This window comes from Aspergillus fijiensis (assembly GCF_003184825.1).
Source record: "Aspergillus fijiensis CBS 313.89 unplaced genomic scaffold BO72scaffold_130, whole genome shotgun sequence".
NCBI lineage: Eukaryota > Fungi > Ascomycota > Eurotiomycetes > Eurotiales > Aspergillaceae > Aspergillus > Aspergillus fijiensis.
The window spans coordinates 1-19760 of record NW_024469106.1 but is presented as its reverse complement, the minus strand read 5'-3'; the positions used below and the strand labels follow the sequence as shown (position 1 = coordinate 19760).

The 19760-nt window shown below is 53.8% G+C and overlaps 8 protein-coding genes across 8 annotated transcripts; 2 read left to right on the top strand and 6 right to left on the bottom strand.

Moving 5' to 3' along the window:
- Positions 1–146: 146 nt before the first annotated feature.
- On the bottom strand, positions 147–2600 carry hemA (5-aminolevulinic acid synthase HemA). Its single transcript, XM_040950486.1, has 2 exons — positions 2183–2600; positions 147–2126 (listed from the first exon to the last, which is right to left on the bottom strand). Exons 1-2 carry the CDS (start codon positions 2517–2519, stop codon positions 520–522), a joined length of 1944 nt encoding a protein of 647 aa, XP_040794876.1. The 5' UTR covers positions 2520–2600; the 3' UTR covers positions 147–519.
- A 1018-nt stretch (positions 2601–3618) lies between these two features.
- ino80 (chromatin-remodeling ATPase INO80) lies at positions 3619–9152 on the bottom strand. Its single transcript, XM_040947942.1, has 4 exons — positions 8505–9152; positions 7872–8420; positions 4002–7818; positions 3619–3946 (listed from the first exon to the last, which is right to left on the bottom strand). Exons 1-4 carry the CDS (start codon positions 9036–9038, stop codon positions 3738–3740), a joined length of 5109 nt encoding a protein of 1702 aa, XP_040794875.1. The 5' UTR covers positions 9039–9152; the 3' UTR covers positions 3619–3737.
- Positions 9153–9257: 105 nt separating this feature from the next.
- Positions 9258–10104, bottom strand: BO72DRAFT_48659 (uncharacterized protein). Its single transcript, XM_040947946.1, has one exon. The coding sequence runs from the start codon at positions 10009–10011 to the stop codon at positions 9478–9480; it is 534 nt and encodes a 177-aa protein (XP_040794874.1). The 5' UTR covers positions 10012–10104; the 3' UTR covers positions 9258–9477.
- Positions 10105–10816: 712 nt separating this feature from the next.
- BO72DRAFT_48131 (uncharacterized protein) lies at positions 10817–11842 on the bottom strand. The gene has a single exon (XM_040947673.1). The coding sequence runs from the start codon at positions 11625–11627 to the stop codon at positions 11034–11036; it is 594 nt and encodes a 197-aa protein (XP_040794873.1). The 5' UTR covers positions 11628–11842; the 3' UTR covers positions 10817–11033.
- Positions 11843–12056: 214 nt separating this feature from the next.
- BO72DRAFT_393391 (zinc-dependent alcohol dehydrogenase) lies at positions 12057–13257 on the top strand (the record flags this gene model as incomplete). The annotated part of the gene is made up of 3 exons (XM_040941940.1): positions 12057–12719; positions 12782–13136; positions 13211–13257. The coding sequence occupies 3 exons, from the start codon at positions 12057–12059 to the stop codon at positions 13255–13257; spliced, it is 1065 nt and encodes a 354-aa protein (XP_040794872.1).
- A 389-nt stretch (positions 13258–13646) lies between these two features.
- On the bottom strand, positions 13647–15798 carry BO72DRAFT_393390 (putative GABA permease; the record flags this gene model as incomplete). The annotated part of the gene is made up of 8 exons (XM_040941939.1): positions 13647–13837; positions 13920–14304; positions 14389–14475; positions 14538–15070; positions 15131–15278; positions 15347–15413; positions 15497–15683; positions 15732–15798. The coding sequence occupies 8 exons, from the start codon at positions 15796–15798 to the stop codon at positions 13647–13649; spliced, it is 1665 nt and encodes a 554-aa protein (XP_040794871.1).
- A 703-nt stretch (positions 15799–16501) lies between these two features.
- BO72DRAFT_418310 (bifunctional K:H/Na:H antiporter NHX1) lies at positions 16502–19617 on the bottom strand. Its single transcript, XM_040942628.1, has 5 exons — positions 19222–19617; positions 19051–19086; positions 18822–18974; positions 18076–18735; positions 16502–18026 (listed from the first exon to the last, which is right to left on the bottom strand). The coding sequence occupies exons 1-5, from the start codon at positions 19262–19264 to the stop codon at positions 16816–16818; spliced, it is 2103 nt and encodes a 700-aa protein (XP_040794870.1). The 5' UTR covers positions 19265–19617; the 3' UTR covers positions 16502–16815.
- BO72DRAFT_48025 (uncharacterized protein) lies at positions 19219–19746 on the top strand. The gene has a single exon (XM_040947623.1). It carries the CDS (start codon positions 19298–19300, stop codon positions 19568–19570), a length of 273 nt encoding a protein of 90 aa, XP_040794869.1. The 5' UTR covers positions 19219–19297; the 3' UTR covers positions 19571–19746.
- The last annotated feature ends 14 nt before the right edge of the window (positions 19747–19760 follow it).

Below are 19760 nucleotides of genomic sequence, written 5' to 3'. Positions count from 1 at the left end.
ATATTTACCACAGGGGTGGGGGATGTTTATATACTCCGGGTCGTATCGGTCACTCACTCAACGAGAAGGATGCCTTCGCCCCTGTTCAACCCTGTCCCACCTATCTTCGTGCGGAGGAAAGTCCTCAAATTTCATAGAATCTGTATGCTTACTACTGCTACAAGGACGGACACACGAATCAATGGAGGACGAAAACAGATGACAATCGTTGTTAAGGATCTAGAACTTTAAGCGGTCGCCGCTCGACGGGACTAAATTCCTTGGTATCCGGCTGTCACAAATACTTGGAATTCCCAGACGCTTCTTGAGACTTAATCAAAACCGCGATTATATGACTGACCTATTGGATTGGTTTAGGAGGGGTAGAAGAAGATATAACTGATGCTAGGAGATCCTCCAGCATTATATGAGGTGATGGCATTGTTAATAAAAAGGAATGGACGTGGAACAAATGATTACACCATACATCCACAGGACTATGTTTCTCTGAAACATTCAGGGGGTTCTCAAGACATGGATCTAAGCGGCGACGCCAACAGGAATGCCTGAGGCCACGGCGGCGGCAGGACGGATCCCGGCGGCGGCGGTCTGCATCCGGGCCGAGGCCTGCGCAAGCAGCGCCTCAGCTGCCGCGTCCTGGAACTCCCGGGTGACGGCGGTCTCCAAGTCTTCACCCTCCTGCAGACCCAACTGGGCGTCCTCCCAGATAGGCTGGTTCGCAGCCTCGGCTCCTTCGACGCCGACGCCGACGAAACCGCCCTGAGCCTTCCAGTGGCTAGCGCGCTTGATGCCCAAATCGTTCCAGACGGTTTGGAGCGCCTGAACCAGGTGGTCGCGGTGTTCCTTCACGTGGCCCGGAGTGGGGGTGATGCGGAGTCGCTCTTCACCCCGCGGGACGGTGGGGTAGTTGATGGCTTGGACGTAAATGCCATGTTCCTCCAGAAGCTTGTCCGAGGCTTGCTTGGCGACCTCGGCGTCGCCGACTAGGAGGGGGATGATGTGGGACGGGTTCGGGATCACGGGAATGTCCAACTCCTTCAGGGATTCCTTGACGGCCCGGGTGTGCAACTGCTGCAAGACGCGGTCGCGTTTGTACTCGGCCTGGTACTGGATGGCAGTGTCCGCTCCGGCCATGGTGGCAGGAGGCAGGGAGGTGGTGAAGATGAATCCCGGGGCCAGAGAACGGATGGTGTCCACCATGGCGGCGGAACCAGCAATGTATCCACCGACACAGCCGTACGCCTTACCCAGGGTACCGGTGATGATATCAATGCGGTCCATCACGGTGCCCTTGGTGCTGCGTGGGTTGGCGGTGTCCTGCGAGGCGTAGACGTCATAGTCGAGATGCTCCGCGACACCCGCACCGTGGGGGCCGTACATGCCAACGGCGTGCACCTCATCCAAGAAAGTGATCGCCCCGTACTTGTCGGCCAAGTCACAGATCTTCTCGATGGGGGCAATCGAACCGCACATACTGTATACAGACTCGAAAGCGATGATCTTGGGGACGTTCAGAGGCAAAGAGGCCAGCTTGGTCTCCAAGTCGACCAGATCATTGTGCTTGAACACCATCTTCTTGGCGCCGGAGTGGCGGATACCCTGGATCATGGAGGCGTGATTGAGGCTGTCGGAGAGAATGACACAGTCGGGCATTTTACTACCCAGAGTGGCCAAGGTAGCGTCGTTGGCAACGAAGCAGGAACTGAAGACCAGGGCGGCCTCCTTGTTGTGCAACTTGGCGAGAGTGCCCTCGAGGGCTACCGCATGTTGATTGTGTCCCGAAATGTTTCTCGTACCACCCGCACCAGCGCCGTAAGTATCCAGTGTTTGGTGCATGCTCTTTAGAACCTCCTGGTTGCGGCCCATACCGAGATAGTCGTTGGAGCACCACACGGTCACCTTCTCCTCCTGAGAGGCCGTGTGGGCACGGGGGAACTCCTTGGCCAGACGATTGATGTTGTTGAAGTAACGGTACGACTTGTCCTTGTGCTTCTTGTCCAGCTCCCCGTTATAGAAAGCGTTGTAGTCGAAGGGCGCAACCTTCGGGGCATCAGGGCGGGGACCGGTGACGGTCGCGCCGCTGGGGGCTTCGAAGCGGCCTTTGACACCGGGGAAAGCGGGGTCGACTACGAAGCAATGGAGTCAGTACAATGTGTCTGAAAATGGGAAGTGTACGAAGTACCTCTCTCTGAGTCCTTGTAGACATTGGGAGCAACGTCCGCGCCATTGCCCGAGGTCGAATGCAAGGCCCGCTTGGTGGGAACCGGGCGGAAGTACCTGGGATCCATGCCGGCGACACCGGAGGTGAAGCGCTTGGTGTTGGCCAAACGGGCGCTCTGGACGGCCAGAGCCTTGCTCATGACGGGGCAGCGACGGGCCAGAACCTGGAGGTTTGACATAGTGCCGCCTCCAGGGCTGATGCTGGGACGAGTGGCGGTGGACAGAGTGCGCAGAGTGGACGGGGAGGTGCGCTTGAGGAACGGGCACATGGCTCGAGACTGCTGGAGAAGCGACTCCATTGGGTGCGGTACGGCCAAAGGGCGAAGACCACTCTCAATTGGAAAGAAGGAGGAAAGATCCCCTTGTGGTGATAGTGGGAGTGGGGGGGGGGGATAGACTTGGGGTAAGGAAAAAGAGAAAATAAAAGTAGAGATGTACGAGGAGAGGTGGAGTTGATAAGTTTTAAGTAAGAGTGAGTCTTAAGTGGGAGGGAGTAGTCTAAGCCTGAGGGGGCAAAGAAGATTCGATCGGCTGGGCAAAGGACGGGATTTGCGGTGCTGGTCCGCTGAAGAGGGAAATCGGCCGCGACTTGGCGGCTTACTCAAGTGGGAACGCGCTCACTGGGCCGCGGCTGACGATTGTACGGCCACTGATTGGCTCTCGGGTCCGGTTCGGAGAGGGAGACTCGGAACCTTGAAGATGACTAAGAACTAATGCGTGGGTAACTAACTACCTAGTACTCCGTACGGAGTATGTGTATCTAAATGGTCTCGGCATGGTCACAGCACGGTCACGGCACGGTCACGGGATTTACACCGTAAAAGGCCGGCTGGAACTCGGCTACTTTTCCGCCCCACGCCCGGCGCATTCTATTCCCTTCTTGGTCACTCACTGGATTAGCAGCCAGTTCAGGCCACTGCATTCATTCGTCCATTCAGTAAGCAAAGCAAACATCAAAAATCCCAATCTCCACAGTCAGAAGTACAAATAGTCATTGAAGGGGTAAATCCGAGTAGTCAGCGAAAAGAAGAAAACATAACAACAGTCACTCCCCCCCCTAGAGACCTACCCCACACGCACTCCCTCCACTCCACCCTCGGAACAACAACAGATCTATCATGCCATTGCCTCCCTCATCATCTTCGGTCTGACTTCTTTTTTTTCTGTAAAGTCCTTTCAACCATCCAATTCTTTTTTTTGGTCTCGCGTAATCTTGCCCGATTTCCCCTCCTCTGCTCATTATCTCCAGGGAATAACCACCCGGTGCAAATATTTTCATACACCACCAAATGCATCCTGTTAATACAATACATAGTTCGGACAGTAAAATCCGCAACTGGGGCGAAAGGAAACATGGAAAAACAAACAACAAAGTGAACCACCATGCGGTGTAAAAGTCCCCAATAAGTGTGTAAAGCTTCAAACAACATCACAGGTGAATAAGAAAAGAAAGGAAGGTAGTAAATATCCCAACGCCGTCATTCCATCTCATCGTGCAAGAGTCCTCGTAGGCTGGGTTAGCTGGGTCCGAGGCCCCCATCGCCGTCAATGAGACGCAGTCGCTCTTTCGTCGTCTTCGCCCGTTTCGACGTGCCCTTGCCAGTCCCGCGTCCACGTCCTCGCTTGGGAATGGGTGTGGCCGAGGGCGTCCCAATGTTATCCGCGGCGGACACCGGAGTCGCGGCGCCCGAGGGTTTGGCACTGGCATCGTCAAAGTTGCCCTCGCCTAGGAAAGCCCCCGTTAGTCAATGGTTAGAAAATGGGATCGGAGGACGCCTTACCTTCATGATACATATCATCCAGCGTGATATCTCTCTTTCTTTTCTGAGCCGCCTTCTTCCCACCTTTACTGGCACCAAACACCTCTCCACGGTCCATGGCTTCCTTTTCCTTCTGTTCGATAAGCTCGGCCTGCTCATCGTCCGCCAGCCACATAGCAATGTCCTTGGTCCGGCTTTCCCGATTGCGCGTGTTGAAGTCAACTCCACCAGCGGCACCACCCGTGATGACGACACGCTGGACCTCTTCCTTCTGCAACGCCCGCTTCCGAATCCGCTCCTCAATCGTGCCACGAGTGATGAGGCGGTAGACCGTGACTTGCCTCGTCTGACCCAGACGGTGAGCTCGGTCCATGGCCTGAGAATCAATGGTAGGGTTCCAGTCCGAATCGTAGAAGATGACCGTGTCGGCTGCCGTGAGGTTGATTCCCAGACCACCCGCACGCGTGGATAGAAGGAATACGAAAATTTCCGGACGCTGTTGGAAGTCCGCCACAGTATCACGACGATCCTCCAGCTTGGTGCTTCCATCTAATCGACAATACTTGTAATTGCGGTAGGTCAGATACTCCTCCATCAAGTCGATCATACGTGTCATCTGGAAGTACAGTAGCACACGATGTCCACCGGCCTTGAGCTCGCGCAAGAGTTCGTCCAGCTTGGCCAGTTTACCGGAGTCCGTGACGAAGCGACGCATCGACGGTACCTCAATATGCGTGTATCGGCCCTTGGTGGAAAGTGGCTTAGGTAGCATGGGCTGCAGCGAGTAGGGTGTGGGATCCAGCTTTCTTTCCACAATCTGCTGCTCCACCTGCTTCGAGGCAACGCCGTACAAAGCATGGCGCACGGAAATATTAAAGAAGCTGTCTCTGGCCTCATATATAGGGATCTGGCTCGAACTCGTGATGGTGATTGGAGGCGCCGACGCTGCGGGGGTGGCAGATGGCTCAATCAGAGAAAGACCCTCTCGCTCAAACGTAGACTGGGAAACGGTCATCAAATCCCGCATGTAGCCCTCAGCCGCAACCTCGCTCACTGCATGACGATCGTTGCGATCGACAACGTTGAACAATGTATGCGGAAGGGCTGAGGCGGCTGTCTTGTCATCTTCGTAAACAACCTTGAGCCGGGCCAGCCTGTTTGTTTGTCCACGGCGGCGGACAGTCCGTTCGAAGACACCGGAATGTGACTGCTCGTAGGCCTCACCCGGGGATGTATCTACAAATCGCAGGAAAGAGAATGCCCCGTTGTCCCGAACACTCTGCTTAATATTATCAGGAGTGAAGATGTTCATCATGTGGTTAAGATACTTCCCACGGAAGCCGGCGTACGCATTGTCGGGTCCCGCAACATCGACGCGACCAGCAGATCCACAGAGCAGACGGGGCAACGGATACTCAATCAGGTTGCGAGTTGAGTAAGCCACATCGACATTCTGGCCTTCTCTGACAAAGGAGGCGGTTTCAGCGAAGTGCGCGACAGAGAATGGTGATTTCGTTTCCGCGCGCTCGAACAAATCCGGGTGGTTGCAGACCTTTCGGAACTGCATGACCAAATTCATCAGCGTTGTGCTGTCTGCTTCGTCTCCAACAGCGGCCTTCTCGATTAGGTCCATGATGCTGACTCGGTTGCGCAAGTTGGTATAGTAAGCGCGCTGGCGGTACGTAAGGTCGCAAAAGATGTCCTTCTCGACCTTATCCCCAAGTTCCTGCTGAACATGCTTCTTGACACGGCGAAGCATAAAAGGCTTTAGAATCATGTGGAGACGTCTCAGCTGGTCCTCGTTGAGTTTCGTGTTACTCTGAGCATGGGATTCAATGTCCTTGGAGAACCATTCGCTGAATTCATCGTGAGAGTCGAACAACGTGGGCATGATAAAGTGCAGAAGGGCCCACAGCTCCTGCATGTTGTTCTGAATAGGAGTACCTGTCAGGAGAAGTCGGTTACGGCAGGAGAAACCGAGCAAGTTCTTCCAACGGGAACTCTGAGAGGACTTAATGGCCTGGGCTTCATCCAGAATCATGTACTGCCACTTGACCTTTTGGAAGTACTGTGCATCCAGAACCACCAACTGATATGAGGTGACCAACACATGGAACTCAGACTCTTTTGTATATGTGATATGCTTTCGATCCCAGAACTTACGGAGGATCTTGCGGTCTTTGGCTGAGCCCCAGTACGGAAGAACCTTAATGTCCGGGACGAACTTGGTGATTTCCTGTTGCCAGTTGTGCAGCGTGGACGCTGGCGCAATGACAAGGAACGGACCCCAGATATTGTGGACTTCAGCGAGGTAAGCCATGACTGAGATAGACTGAATAGTCTTTCCTAGACCCATCTCGTCGGCCAAGATACCGTTGATACCTTGCTCGTACAGGTTGACAAGCCAGTTAAGACCCTTGAGCTGGTACTCCTTCAGCTTAGCGGTAAGCATGTTGGGCTGAGAGATCTCGATATCACCCAAGCTGGTAGGGTTCTGGAAGTTCAGTTCACCCTCATCCAACGCATCCATCTGGTTCTGGTCGTTGTTGAAGGCACGGGCTCGATCTTGAGCCTGTTGAACGGCATTTTGAGCGTTGGCCATGGCCGCCTGCCGCAAGGCCGTCTCATCCTCGGCGTCAAAGTCAAGATCTTCGAAGTTGGTGACCTTGGCACCAAGGTCGGCGACACTGGGAGGCATATCCACCGTGTGGTCTTGAGGTTTCCCAGGCTGGACTGTCTGGTCGGTTCCATCCACGGCCGTGTCCCCGGACTCGTCTCCTTCTGCACCTTTGATCTTGCGGCCAATGAAGTGGGAGTACAGCTCGGTCTGAGAGATAAGGAAGTTGAGCTTACGTCTCTGACGATTGGCTTCACGCTCCGCTTCCGCCTTCTTAGCAGACTCGATCTCCTGCTTTTCGGCAAGACGACGCAAATCACGTTCCTCACGTTCGTTGCGCTTCCAGAAGGACATCATTTCACGCATTGTCCGTTTGGCACGGGCCTGAGTGTCTTTCATGCTCTTGTTGGTGCGTTCCTGCCACTTGCGAGATTGCTTGCTAGCCAGTTGGGCTGTCTTGCGGAGGTTTTCCTGGCGCGTGCTGAGAGACAGACCCTTGATGCGGTAGACCTTGGGGATATCTTTACGAGCAATATCGCGCCAGATCTGCTCGTAAATCTGGTTGTAGCCCTTGGTCTCGAAGGCGGAGAGCGGCGTGGGCGTGGGCTCCTTGGATCGGTTGCCTTTGGTCTCCTTCTTGATGGACTCCTTACGGGGGTCTTCCTTGGGTGCCACAGGCAATGCCTCATCGTTCTCCATGGCTGCATACGCTGCTTCTGCCGCGTCCTTTTCAGCTTGTTTCTGTTCCTTGGACTTTTTGGGTCGCGTGACGGGGCCATTGCGTCCAGACTTGCGCCTCGAAGGAGAGTTCCGACCGATGTGGAAAGAACTGGTGGTGCCCCCTTCAAGGTTTGGCGCCAAGGGAGTCACTTCGCTAATCTCTTCGGGGGCAGTAACACCCTCCAGAGCTCTCTTGGTAGTCTTGATCTTGCGCTGAGCTCTCTCGGCTTCACGGAGGAACTTGGCCTTCTCGGCAGAATCCTGGGCCTCATTTGCTTTGAGCTCTGCCTCCAGTTTCTTCTGCATTTCCATGCGCACGGTATTCTCACGTCGCCGCTTCCGCTGCATGTCCTTCTTGCGTTCTTTTTCGTCCTGGATCTCTTTAGCTTGTACTTCAGCGATAACGGATGCCTCGTTCGTGAGTCGGAATCGACCCATTCCGGCATCGGCTTGCTTCTCCAGGGACTTTGCGAGATCTCCCAAGAACTGATGACGTCGTCGCTAAAAGTATGTTAGCCTGCAAAGTGATCACGAAGAACGCATATTTCACGAACCTTGCGCCGAATCAACTCCGTTTGCTCGGTGAGAAGGGCACGCTTCTTGCTTTTGGCCTTGTATTCCTGGTACTGTCTCTCATACCCAGGGCCTTCCACATCACTTTTATCTGCGTTTGCCATATCGACCATCGCGCGGTTGAGAGCTTCCACCTCCCCTTCTGTCAAGGGGTGGCGAGAGGCAGCGCCGCGGGACGACGAGGAGGCTTTCGTTGACTCAGAAAGGCCATTCGCGACGGTGGAAGACCGTGAGTCGGACACTCTGGGCTCGTGGTCGACGTTGCGACGGCGCTTCTCATTGGCGGGTTTCTTTTCTAATCGCGGTAAGGCCGGGCCAGAGGGCTCTCTGTCTTTGCTTTTGCTGCGAGCGGCCGGGATGGGCGTCGTCGACGGTGGGTTCAGATTGTCCGTCGCGCTTGGTGCTGGCGCGATGGGGGTTGCTGCGGGTTCAAGGGACGGCTGTTTCTTCGGTGGAGATTGTCGGGAAGGCGGGTTGCGCTCTTCTGCTGGTCCAGCCAAGATGCTCGCAAACGACATGGGATCTGGTTTCTGGAGGCCGCAAGAGAAGTGATCACGATCAGCTATTGTGGACCAAGGAACATGCAGGAGAGGGGGAAAAAAACAACAACGTACGGTTTCCTTGGGAGGAGAAGAATGCCTAGACTCTCGCATCATGGAAGATGGATACGGCGCGACTCCGTGGCCCCCCATGGGGTAAGGAGATTCAGACTCTTTTTTGGGAGAAATTTGCGAATGGCTGTCGGGCCGACCAGAGGGATGAGCGTGGGAGGGAGTAGAATGACCGTAGGGGGTCGCGCCGTTGCCCGACAAGACGGAATTAGAGTAGGGCCGAGGCAGGGGGAACTGCGGCGTTCCAGCCGAGGAATGGGCCTGATACTGTGATGATGTATCCGATGGATGAGATGAAGGAGCGGCGCCATTCAACGGAGGCAGCGTGGCCGGTAACGGAGACGGCGCATGGGAGAAGTGAGGGCTCCTGGCCATGCTGGGCTGAGGGGGGAAGGCCGGCGGCGTCTGCGGCGGGTGCTGTTGATATTGGTCATTGTTGTTGGGGTAGTAGGGACGGTTCTTGCTCGGAGAAGAATATGCAGAATAACGAGATTGCTGGGTAGGAGATTGAGGATTGTACGGCGGAGCTCCCGTCATGATTGCCGCGTTGTGCCGGAGGAGTAGACGCGGCGGCGAAGGTGACGGACAGCAGTGATGGGGAGGGGAGAGGATGAGGATATTTAGAACAAGGACCGTCGCGATGGATGAAGGCTGGCCATGCGCGAAGGGGATGGGGAGGAGGGTGGTCTTGGAGAGGTTTTAGCTCACGGAGATCTCGAGGTGAAGGGCGATCACGCGTCCGTCCGTTAGTTGTTCGCCGTCCAGCTAGAGTTCCCTGCGTGAAAAGGGATTAAATCTGAGTGGCCGACTTGGGGGGAGGAGTGGAGACAAGAGGACAGGGAAGCATGGAGATGGAGATGACGATGGGGGGAAAAGATGATGGGGGGGTGGTTGGGATGATGAAGACGACGATGATGATTAAAAAAGGGAAAAGAAGGATGAAGAAAATGAGCGGATAAAGAGAGGATTGATTGCCTTACCGGATGAGCAGGAATCTATCAGCGGTTGCTGGAGGAGGAGGAGGAGGGTTTCTTGGTGAGGGAGGGAGGGAAGACGAAGAGGAGCGAGCGAGCGAGCCAGCCAACAAACCCTCACGGCTCAACCGTTCCAGACAACAGAAGTCAACTGTGAATTCAACTGAATAGATGACCAGAACCGGTAGAGCGATGATGCTGGGGGTTGTGGTTCTGAGGGATAAAGACCAGCTGCAATGAGCCGTGAAGGAGACCCACGAGGGGCGAAATCTCGCCAGTTTGTTCCCGTGGTAGGAGGCTTGGTGGTGATAGCCGTCTAGATAGGAAGATAGAAGGACTGGTGGAGGAGGAGGTGGTGGTGGTGTGTATTGTATGTATGTATATGGAAGTGTATACTTAGAAAGGAGTGAACTCAGCCAGTGAATGAAGGGGGAGGAAGGAATTAATTTGGGATAGATGAGAGAAGAGGCTGTTGTGGTGGATGATTGCAACAATAGCACAATAGCCTTTCTCTGACTCTCTTTTTTCAGCTTCATTGAGCCAAAACCTCGTCTCCAGAGAGTGAAAAGTAAGTGAGTGACAGACCGCGGCGGGATGGGCTCGTTCCTGCCTATTCGGGTGGATTTCCCTTCCATACCCGCCGGCTGTGGCTTTCGGGTGTCAGTCTGCGTCAGTATGCGTATTTCACTTACCCCAAGTTACATAACTTACCACTAGTAACTATTTTCAACTTGTGGGGACGACAACTCAGGAACTACGCCCAGGCTCCGCATAACGCCGCTATATGCGATATATGATTGAGATTCAAATTGAAGTCAGTCTGACATGGAGCCATGGAGTTTCTGTTAGAACTTGTCTTCCACGCATTCACCATGACAAGTACCACACATTCCAGGCGAGAAAGAAGAAACCTTTTGAGGTTGGGTCTCGCCATCCCGCTGCGGTCTCGCCGTGTCCATCGCTTCAAGTCATTGTAAGGAAAGGCTGTCCTGATACCAGTACGAAACCGCCCAGACGTTCACCTCAATGTTCTCTAGATGCAGTACATTCATTGTCCACGAGGTTCGATCAGAGATGCATATGGAACATCAAACATGAACCTCTACCAATCTCAAAAGATTGAAATTTACCTATTGGCAGCAAGTCAGTCATCGGAATTTCGGGAGCAAACAGCGGCTGCATGACATCCAACATTGCGCGCATACGGCGAGCTACATAGAGAGAATATGTTTGTGAGGGGGAGATTTAGCACGGAGAATGGGGAACTTGTACAGTATAACACGGAATGTCTTCAAGAAGGCATTGACAAACAGACACAGCATAAATAGAGGCCTGATTCAGCAGTTCGTTTGTCTGTATAGGTACTCCGCACCGAGCCAAGAATGATATCAAGTCGGGTGGCTGCCCAGGAGGTCCTCAATCCGTGGCAAGTCCAGGTATATAAGATGAGGGCTCGTAGTGATGTGCTTTCAAATAAAATAGCCACTAATTACTTACTCCATCTTCGTCCATAATCCACCAGCCTCCTGGCACTGACAGCCCTGACCTGACTAACTACTTAGGTTAGGTAAGCATGAACCGATTCCGGTGATGGGTCAATCCACGGCAATGCGATCTCCCCGCCCAAACTGTCCCGGAGGTGGACATTTTCCCAAAAGGGAGAGGGACAGGTGCATCCCACGATGTTCCTGGGGGGTTTCCTTCCAAAAGCCGAAATCTTGAACATGAAACAAGAGCCAAGCAGCGTGGGGGAGAGATCCAACTTAGGCGAAGACCACGAACGGAGGGGCCGACGAGGGGAAGGGAAATCTGACCTAATGCAATATCGGGGTCTGATAATGCTCTCAGTCACAGTTGAGATGCGGAGACAAATCTCGATCAATTGCTGATGACGTCTACATGTTCCACCTTTTTTTATTTGAACTGGATCCCCCCCAAAAAGATAATTGACATAATCCGAAAACAGCGTGAAGTATGAAGTCAATGAAATATGCAACCACCGAGTATCGCCAGGGGAGAGAGAGAGAGAGAGAGAGACCGGAGGTAACAGACCGTACAGGAGATACTCGGGAAATGATCTCCTCGTATCGCCCTCACCCTGGGATGAGCAAGACCACAAGGATCGGGATCCCAGGATGTACAACCTCCGCATCCGTGTTGCTCCTCTCGTCCGATTGTCTGGACTGTGCTTTCTGTCAACAGCACACCACTAAGAATCACGACGTCACTTTGATCGCTTCGGCCGGGAGGGAATCACCCCACCCGCCATTCATTCATTCACTCACCTGTCCTACTTCCAGCCTGGAGTACGTACAACGAACCATCAGTAGAAAAGTGAATGGTGGCCTGGTTGTTTCTCAGGGTCTCATTGCCTGTTGTCTCCAGAATCCTATAAATCCTGTCCTCCCTCGCTCTTTCATTTCCCTTCTCTTTCCACGTTCACATCTACTTTCCCAGCATCTTAGCATAGAATCTCTTTACCTCGTTATCTACTTCTACATCTCCATCTACATCTACACCCACAAACCCCTCACCCTTCCCCAGTCACAACCTCCACCACCAACAACAACAACCAAAGAAAATGTCTTCCCCTCCCGAAATACCCTCGACCCAATGGGCCCAGGTAGTCGAAGAGAAAGGCCACCCGCCAGTCTACAAGCAGATCCCCGTCGGCAAGCCGGGCCCGGATCAGATCCTGGTCAAGATCCGGTACACGGGGGTGTGCCACACGGACCTGCACGCGATGAAGGGGGACTGGCCGCTGCCGCTCAAGCAGCCGCTGGTGGGCGGGCACGAGGGGGCGGGGATCGTGGTGGCGCGCGGCGACCTGGTCACGGAGTTCGAGGTCGGCGACCACGCGGGCATCAAGTGGCTGAACGGGTCGTGCCTGGCCTGTGAGTTCTGCAAGCAGGCGGACGAGCCCCTGTGCCCGCACGCCGAGCTGTCCGGCTACACCGTCGACGGCACCTTCCAGCAGTACGCCCTGGCCAAGGCGAGCCACGCCTCCAAGCTGCCCAAGGAGGTGGCCCTGGACGCCGTCGCCCCGATCCTCTGCGCCGGCATCACCGTCTACAAGGGCCTGAAGGAGTCCGGTGTGCGGCCCGGCCAGACCGTCGCCATCGTCGGGGCCGGCGGCGGGCTTGGCTCGTTGGCGCTGCAGTACGCGAAGGCCATGGGACTGCGCACCATTGCCATCGACGGCGGAGAGGAGAAGAAGGAGATGTGTCAGAAGTTGGGCTCGGAGGTACGAAAGATAAAACTTGTCAAAAGAAAAACACAAAACTAACGAGCAATAAAAAAAACCAGGCATACATCGACTTCACCACCTCCAGCGACATCGTCGCCGACGTCAAAGCCGCCACCCCGGAGGGTCTCGGCGCCCACGCCGTCATCCTCCTGGCCGTGGCCGAGAAGCCCTTCCAGCAGGCGACCGAGTACGTGCGCTCGCGCGGCAGCGTTGTCGCCATCGGCCTGCCCGGCAACGCCTTCCTCCGCGCCCCCGTCTTTAACACCGTCGTCCGCATGGTCAACATCAAGGGCAGCTACGTCGGCAACCGCCAGGATGGCGTCGAGGCCGTCGACTTCTTCGCCCGCGGACTGATCAACGCCCCCTTCAAGACGGCGCCCCTGAAGGATCTCCCCAAGATTTTCGAGTTGATGGGTATGCTGCCTCTCTTCCGCCTCTTTGCTTGCACTCGGCAGAATCAGGACTAACACACCGTCTCACCAAAACAGAACAAGGCAAGATCGCTGGCCGCTATGTCCTCGAAGTCCCCGAGTAAATGCATCCTTTTCTCGCTGGACCGGGATAGTATCCGTTTTACGAAGGTGACGACGATAAGACCCTCTATCTACCTTTGCTTTCTATTTGTCTCTTAATTTCTAAACCGTCGCCCCCTCCCCACCCTCATGCATTGCTAAACACATCGGGTGTCAATGGGGTGTCCTACGATGTAATGTACCACAGCGTTTGCAAATCAAGTCTCCAATTAAATGATCCTTTGGCCCCTTGAATCGGCTTACAGTATCTTGACCCTTACATCTTGTCTTATCAGTACCTTGTGCGATGATAAACGGTTCAAGCACGGAGATTTTATTGAATTACTCCGAAATACAAGAGCCAGAACTCTCTCGAAAATAGGTTACAAGCCATTGAAAGAAAAGAAAGGGCTCAAGCAGTGTTACCCTTCTTCTCCTTCTCTCCCTCAGCTTCCTGCGGGAGCCTCGTCTCGGACGGACTAGCTGACTCCCCCACGGTCGTCTGCGGACCTTTGTACACCTTACGCGCATAGACCGCATAGTAAAGCAGCGCCCCAAGCCACAGGGTGCCATTGATGACAATGGTGTAATTCATATTCGCAGCTGTTTTCGCACAGGAACAGCAGTCAGCGCGGAATCCCGTCCACACCCAACCAAGACGGAAGGAATGAGTGACACAACTTACGGGCTGGGTCTGGTCCCTCGGTAGGAAACATGCTCAGCACGATAGCAAAAGCGAGATACACGATCGCGGTGATTGCAATGGGCTTGCTCAGCCGGCCCGTATAGAACTCTCCGGGGTAAAACCGATCTTGGCCCCAGACGAGCCGGGCCAGGATCGGGACCATCCAGGCGAGATCGTTGCCCGCCACGGCTAGAGAGAACAGCGCGCTGGCCGCAGCGTTGTCGATCAGACAGAGCAGACCAAGAATGATGGCGATCACGACCACGGCGCAGACCATCCGGACGGGTTCGAACCGAATGCGTTTACTGACGTGGCGGAAGAAGAAGGAGAAAGGGAGGGCGCCGTCGCGAGAGAAGGCCCAGCTCTGACGGGAGGCTGCGACCACCTGATTTTAGGTTCCGCGATTAGGGGTCAGTTCAATGTGCTTCGGATCGTTTGTTCGGTACTGGAAGAGAGTGACTGAGCTCACAAGACTCAAGCCCATGAAGAACTGGACCACTGCTACCACGACCATGAAGCCGAGCGCGCCGCTTTTTCCGAGGGAGTCATAGTAGATCTGGAGGACGCAATCGCTCAATATCAGCCCGGCCTGAATTGACAGAATAAATAGGAACCCACCTGTGCCATGGGTTGTCCGAACTTGGAGTCGAGGACCGCCGTTATATCGACGTCGATCACAGCTGCCATTATCGCCAGCGAGACAAATCCCAGCAGACCACACAGGCCCGCGGACCAGACAATCCCCAGTGGTACCGCCCGCGCAGCATGGGTGGCCTCCTCACTCATATGGACACAGGAGTCAAACGCCCCGATGGTCCAGATGGGCGACAACCACGCGATCATGAAGCTCCAGCCCTCGGGCCAAGTGGTGAGATTCTCAGCATGCCCGAAGACGTAGGCACCCGAGTTGATCTGCCCGCCGCGTACTGCCTTACCAATCGGCAATGCGAGAGCAGTGGCAAAGACCAGGCCCACGTTGAGGACGATGCAAACAGACTGGATTTTGGGCATCACGCGCGCAAAGAAGATGGCAATCAGGCCGTGCACGACGACGCATGCGACATACGTGCCGTAAAGGGCCGGACGGGAAGCAGTCCATTCGCCATCGCGCGCAATGGAAACAATAGCCAACAGCATAGTAGCAAACCCATCTCACCCTCCGAGTCAGTCCGAGGCAGAAGCATCTCACGAGGAAGAGGGGCGCCGCTTACAACCTATAGAACAGACACCTCCAACGAGACCGATTGTATTGCTGTATCCAACGACAAAGCTGAGGGGATTCTTCCATTTCTCTCCGCTGAAATAATGGGTCCAGAAGTATAGACCACCGGCAGTGGGCATCGCAGACGCTAGATCGGCCTAATTGACACAGAGTTGTAAGCGTCCGACCAGAATAAAAGGAACCAAAAGAGCTGAGATAGGCAGACCATAGCCAATGCCACTATGAAGATGAACACACTCGCAGCAAACCAACCTAGAATTCCTGTCAAACCACTGCCTTGAGCACATCGCACCGAATAAACAAGAGATACCGTACCCTGCGATGCATTAGCCACCAGCCTCATCTAGTCAGGTACCAAGCAACCCCCGTGTAAGCATAGCAAGAAGGGCGACGTACCCAGACCATACCCACAGGTCCAGCAGGAATGGAATACGATAAGGTCGATGCGATCGACGGCAAAAGTCCCATGATACTGAATGCAATTGCGAAGACCTGTACGGTCGAATAATGCCTGCGCAGCTCCTGCTTGTACCCTAGTGTCGCTGGTCTCGTCAGCATAGACACACGAGACAGACGATAAGCAAGCGTACCTAGAAGCTGCATATCGCCTTGTTCCAGCGAGGGCTCCTCGCCCACTTCTGGTGAAACCTTAGACATGAAGTCCATGTTCTGGAACTTCTCCGCCATGGTGACAGAATTATGGACATCAATCGAGCGAGTGAATGGGCTATAGTTATTTGCGAATGGTCGACAGCGCAGAGCAGACGGACCGCTACTTATACCAACCAACCCTTGCCCATTGCATCACTGCATCACTGCATCAATTGGTTTTATTCTTCGATAAGCAACGGCCGGCAGGGACCATTCACACCGCAGCCCAGACTCTAATGGCGCATGCGACACGAACCGGCAAGGTTCAGCCATAGCCACCACCAAGCCGTTGTTATCATCACCTTATCACGGGGGAGGCCGATCAAGGGGAGAAGTGGCCAATGTAAAAGCCTGAAGGACCGATAAGCTCCCGTGTGGTGCGTCTGGAGCGTCGCTGAACGAGCAAAGTGGACGAGGGCGAAAGAGGAGGGAGAAGTGGAAGCAGAAGCACCAGAGACGAAATTAGGCTGGCATATCATACGGAGTACGGAAGTACATAACAATCAAATTCCCGTTCCCCCCCGCTCTTCTTGTTATTACCCCATCTAATCAATCAACAACTACTACTACTGAGGATAAATTAATGGTTCGAACATTCTTGAAATTCAACTAGTAGGAAGTGGTATCTAGGCAGGAAGTAGTGGTAGTAGTAGTAGTAGTAGTAGTAGTAGTAGTAGTAGTAGTAGTAGTAGTAGTAGTAGTAGTAGTAGTAGTAGTAGTAGTAGTAGTAGTAGTGGTAGTAGAAGGTGACTGTTCCATCTACCAAGTCTCCGTCTCCGTCTCCCATCGCTTCGCGTACTAACAATAGCTGGAGGCCTCCCCGGGGGTAAGGGGTAACCAGACCCAGCCCAGATATGCCAATGGGAAAGTTAAAAGAAAAAGGGAGGGCAAACAAAATCAGATCGAAGAGGCACGAGCGAATAACAAACACACCGGTAGACTGCACCCAATATATAGCACATATATACAGGCGACGCCGGAATCAATGGCAATAGCGGCAGCTACGCATAGAAGTCACTTCATTCAGACTGCACCAGGGCCCTTGTGATTGGACTGATCTAAAAGAAGTCGGGGTTTGATGTAATCTTCGTCCAGCTGTCGGAACCACGCCGCGTGGTCTCCCGATGCCCCTGAGAAGAGGTCCCGGATCGCCGCCCTTGCGCTCAATGTTGTCTCGCGTCGCATAGGAGAGGTATTGGCCGGGGTTTGGTCCTGGGACCCTCCCAAATACTGTTGGGGTTGCGAGGGAGACCGCCGCAGTCGAGACGTAGGAGCTGAAGGGGGAAGGTCGTCATCCGAGGGCTCATCACCTACATCGAGATCGAAGGCATCGAGCTGATCGGCATCTGTTGCACGAGCCTTGCCATTATTCTTCAATCCAAATTCATCCTCGCTTGCCGCGCTGCTCTCGCTGTGGCTCCGAGGCCGGCCACCCAACAAAGTAGCTGTTGAGGAACGGTCACGAGCGGTGTCTCGCTGACTGTAGGCATTCGAGTACATTCGGGAATGTCCTCGAGAGCCAGACGGCGGAGGACTGGGACGACGGTTGTTACCACTGGAGTAGCTATCGTGGCGGTCGAGCTCGCCCCGCGGAATGCCATCCAAAGGAATGGTCGAATCAATGCGGCGAGGAGTGTATCCCAAGCCTGTGTCAGAGCGTTTATAATATGTGCCGCCATTGGTCACCTCGATATCAAACTCATCATCTGACTCAATTTCCTCCACAACACCGGTCCGGATCCCGAGAATCTCCAGCATTCGAGCGGTGGTACCACCAAAGATAATCACGGTCAGCACGACGACCACAAGTACCGTAGCACGGAGTGCTGGAGCATTGACACCTTTTAGGCCGGCGGCTAGGGCCACACCAACAGCTCCACGCAAGCCCGCCCAGAAGAGCATGGCTTGATAAGCAAAAGGTAGCTCATCTGCAACGTCCATGCCACGGCGACGGGCTCTGTACCGAATGAACCAATTGATCGCTCGAGACAATGGGAACACCGCCAGGTAGCGGGCTATACAGATACCGAAAACGGCCACAAGAATGAATAAGGGCTTGAACTGTAAATTCCTCTGGACAAGAAGGTCCAACCCAAGGTATATGAAGATAAAGTTCTCGGATAATTGTGCCATCACTTGGAAGAGGTACTTCGTCGTCAACTGCGTCCGGCGGGACATGTTGTAGTACGCATAATGTTTCATGGTAATGCCGCAGAACAGGAGAGATACAATACCTGGTCTATTGTCAGCCTGACTCCAGAACAATGAGGAAATGCAACCTACCGGAGAGGTAGACACCGTTAGAGAAGAAGTAGCTGGCGTAGGCAATAAGCACGATCAGACAGCTTTCAATCTTCGGCTGGCGTCTGACATGAGTATATTTCAGACCAAGGGCAGTCATGATGCCAACGATAACGCCGACAATCATACTTCCGAAGAAGACGAGCAAGAACAGCCCAATAGCCTCAAATAGGTTCAAGAAAGTCAGAGAGCCCGCCTCACTATCGGCATACTTCTGCGCGGTCTCGAACAGGACGATCGCGATGGCGTCATTCAGGATTGATTCACCGAAAATGACCGTATAGAGCTTGGGCTCGACCTTGTATAGGTTGAAGATGGCCAAGATGGTAACGGGATCCGTCGCCGATAACGTAGCGCCCACCGAGATCGCCTCGACGAAGGTCATATCTAGCCCATCCAACGGAATTCTCGTCCAGACAAACAGAATCAGACCCAGCACGATGGCGGAAATGAAGGTCCCCGCAAACGCAAAGGTCAGGATAGTACCGATGTTTCGGAAGAAGTTTGCTTGGTGTAACTCGTAGCCTGAGGCCAGAATGATCGGAGGTAGGAGGAGGTTGAAGAAGAATTGATAGTCAAACGCGACACTGTCTTGAATCGGTGATTCGGGGCTTAAGCGTATAATCAACCCGACAAACATGCCTGTATGCGTCCATCAGCCTTTGTTATGAATCGCAAGGGCACCGCATTGCGGCCCACATCCGCCCTTGATGGTTGGACAAACACACCCGCGAAGATGGACAGGACTGTTTCATGGACCGCCTGGATCTTTTTCTGTTGTAGTATGTAACTGGTGAAGAGCGCGAACATCAACAGCATGATCAGGATGAAGAGCGCCCAGGAGCTGAAGAACTCCTTGGTGCCGGCCTCGGGAGCATCAGCTGAAGAATAGGCATGTCAGTTTTGGGGCTGCGAGACACAGGGTGTGGTCTTTGTGAGCAAAATCGCATCGCGTACCATCGTCGGGATCTGTGTCAGAGTCCACCGCTCTACCTAGGATACATAAATTCTAGTCAGCCATCGTGCCTATGATGGGCGCGCCTGAGATGGTCGGGAGGAATAGCTCTTCCGCAGAAGGGGGAATTGGAAACCCCCGATCGAGACGCAATCAAATTGAGGGACACATACGGAGCAACTGGTGCAATACATCTGCCATCACTTGACTAGCCATTGTCCTTGGAGATTTGGCTTGTCGACGCGCACGATGGCAAACGGACGATTAACCCCAACGGCGAGTGTCTGGCGCCAGAGTGGAATCGCAGACACACATAATCATCCGCGGATCATGCACGATCCAACGGGAGGGAAGTTAGAGTCGGTGAGATTTAAAGTGTGGAAAAAACCGAGACGAGAAAAGAAAAGAGAAAAGAGAAAAGAGAAAAGAGAAAAGAGAAAAGAGAACTTAAAAAGGAAATTTGAAGAAAAAGGAGGAGTAGAAGAGGGAAGAGATCGTTGTACGATAAGGTACAATAGTTAAGGATGGAGGAGAATAAATTAGTAAGTGGAAGAAGACAGACAACGATAACTGTGTTGTTGTTGTTGTTGCTGCTACTGCGGAGCGGTGGTACCTACGGTAGTCTTGATAGTGCGGGCGGGCGGGCACTCAATCCGTCAGTCAATCAATCAATCAATCAACCAGTTCATCAATCAGTCGTCACACAAGGGGG

Excerpts from the sequence above, each read along its gene's own strand:
- hemA (XM_040950486.1), bottom strand. The coding sequence starts at position 2,519 with ATGGAGTCGCTTCTCCAGCAGTCTCGAGCCATGTGCCCGTTCCTCAAG. Across the intron at positions 2,127-2,182 it reads CTACAAGGACTCAGAGAGAG|TCGACCCCGCTTTCCCCGGT; the intron begins GTACTTCGTACA and ends ATTGCTTCGTAG.
- ino80 (XM_040947942.1), bottom strand. The coding sequence starts at position 9,038 with ATGACGGGAGCTCCGCCGTACAATCCTCAATCTCCTACCCAGCAATCT. Across the intron at positions 8,421-8,504 it reads CTTCTCCTCCCAAGGAAACC|AAACCAGATCCCATGTCGTT; the intron begins GTACGTTGTTGT and ends TGCGGCCTCCAG. Across the intron at positions 7,819-7,871 it reads CGGAGTTGATTCGGCGCAAG|CGACGACGTCATCAGTTCTT; the intron begins GTTCGTGAAATA and ends ACATACTTTTAG.
- BO72DRAFT_48659 (XM_040947946.1), bottom strand. The coding sequence starts at position 10,011 with ATGAAGCTGAAAAAAGAGAGTCAGAGAAAGGCTATTGTGCTATTGTTG.
- BO72DRAFT_48131 (XM_040947673.1), bottom strand. The coding sequence starts at position 11,627 with ATGCGGAGGTTGTACATCCTGGGATCCCGATCCTTGTGGTCTTGCTCA.
- BO72DRAFT_418310 (XM_040942628.1), bottom strand. The coding sequence starts at position 19,264 with ATGGCTAGTCAAGTGATGGCAGATGTATTGCACCAGTTGCTCC. Across the intron at positions 19,087-19,221 it reads TGTATTGCACCAGTTGCTCC|GTAGAGCGGTGGACTCTGAC; the intron begins GTATGTGTCCCT and ends TATGTATCCTAG. Across the intron at positions 18,736-18,821 it reads AGTCCTGTCCATCTTCGCGG|GCATGTTTGTCGGGTTGATT; the intron begins GTGTGTTTGTCC and ends GGACGCATACAG.
- BO72DRAFT_48025 (XM_040947623.1), top strand. The coding sequence starts at position 19,298 with ATGGCAAACGGACGATTAACCCCAACGGCGAGTGTCTGGCGCCAGAGT.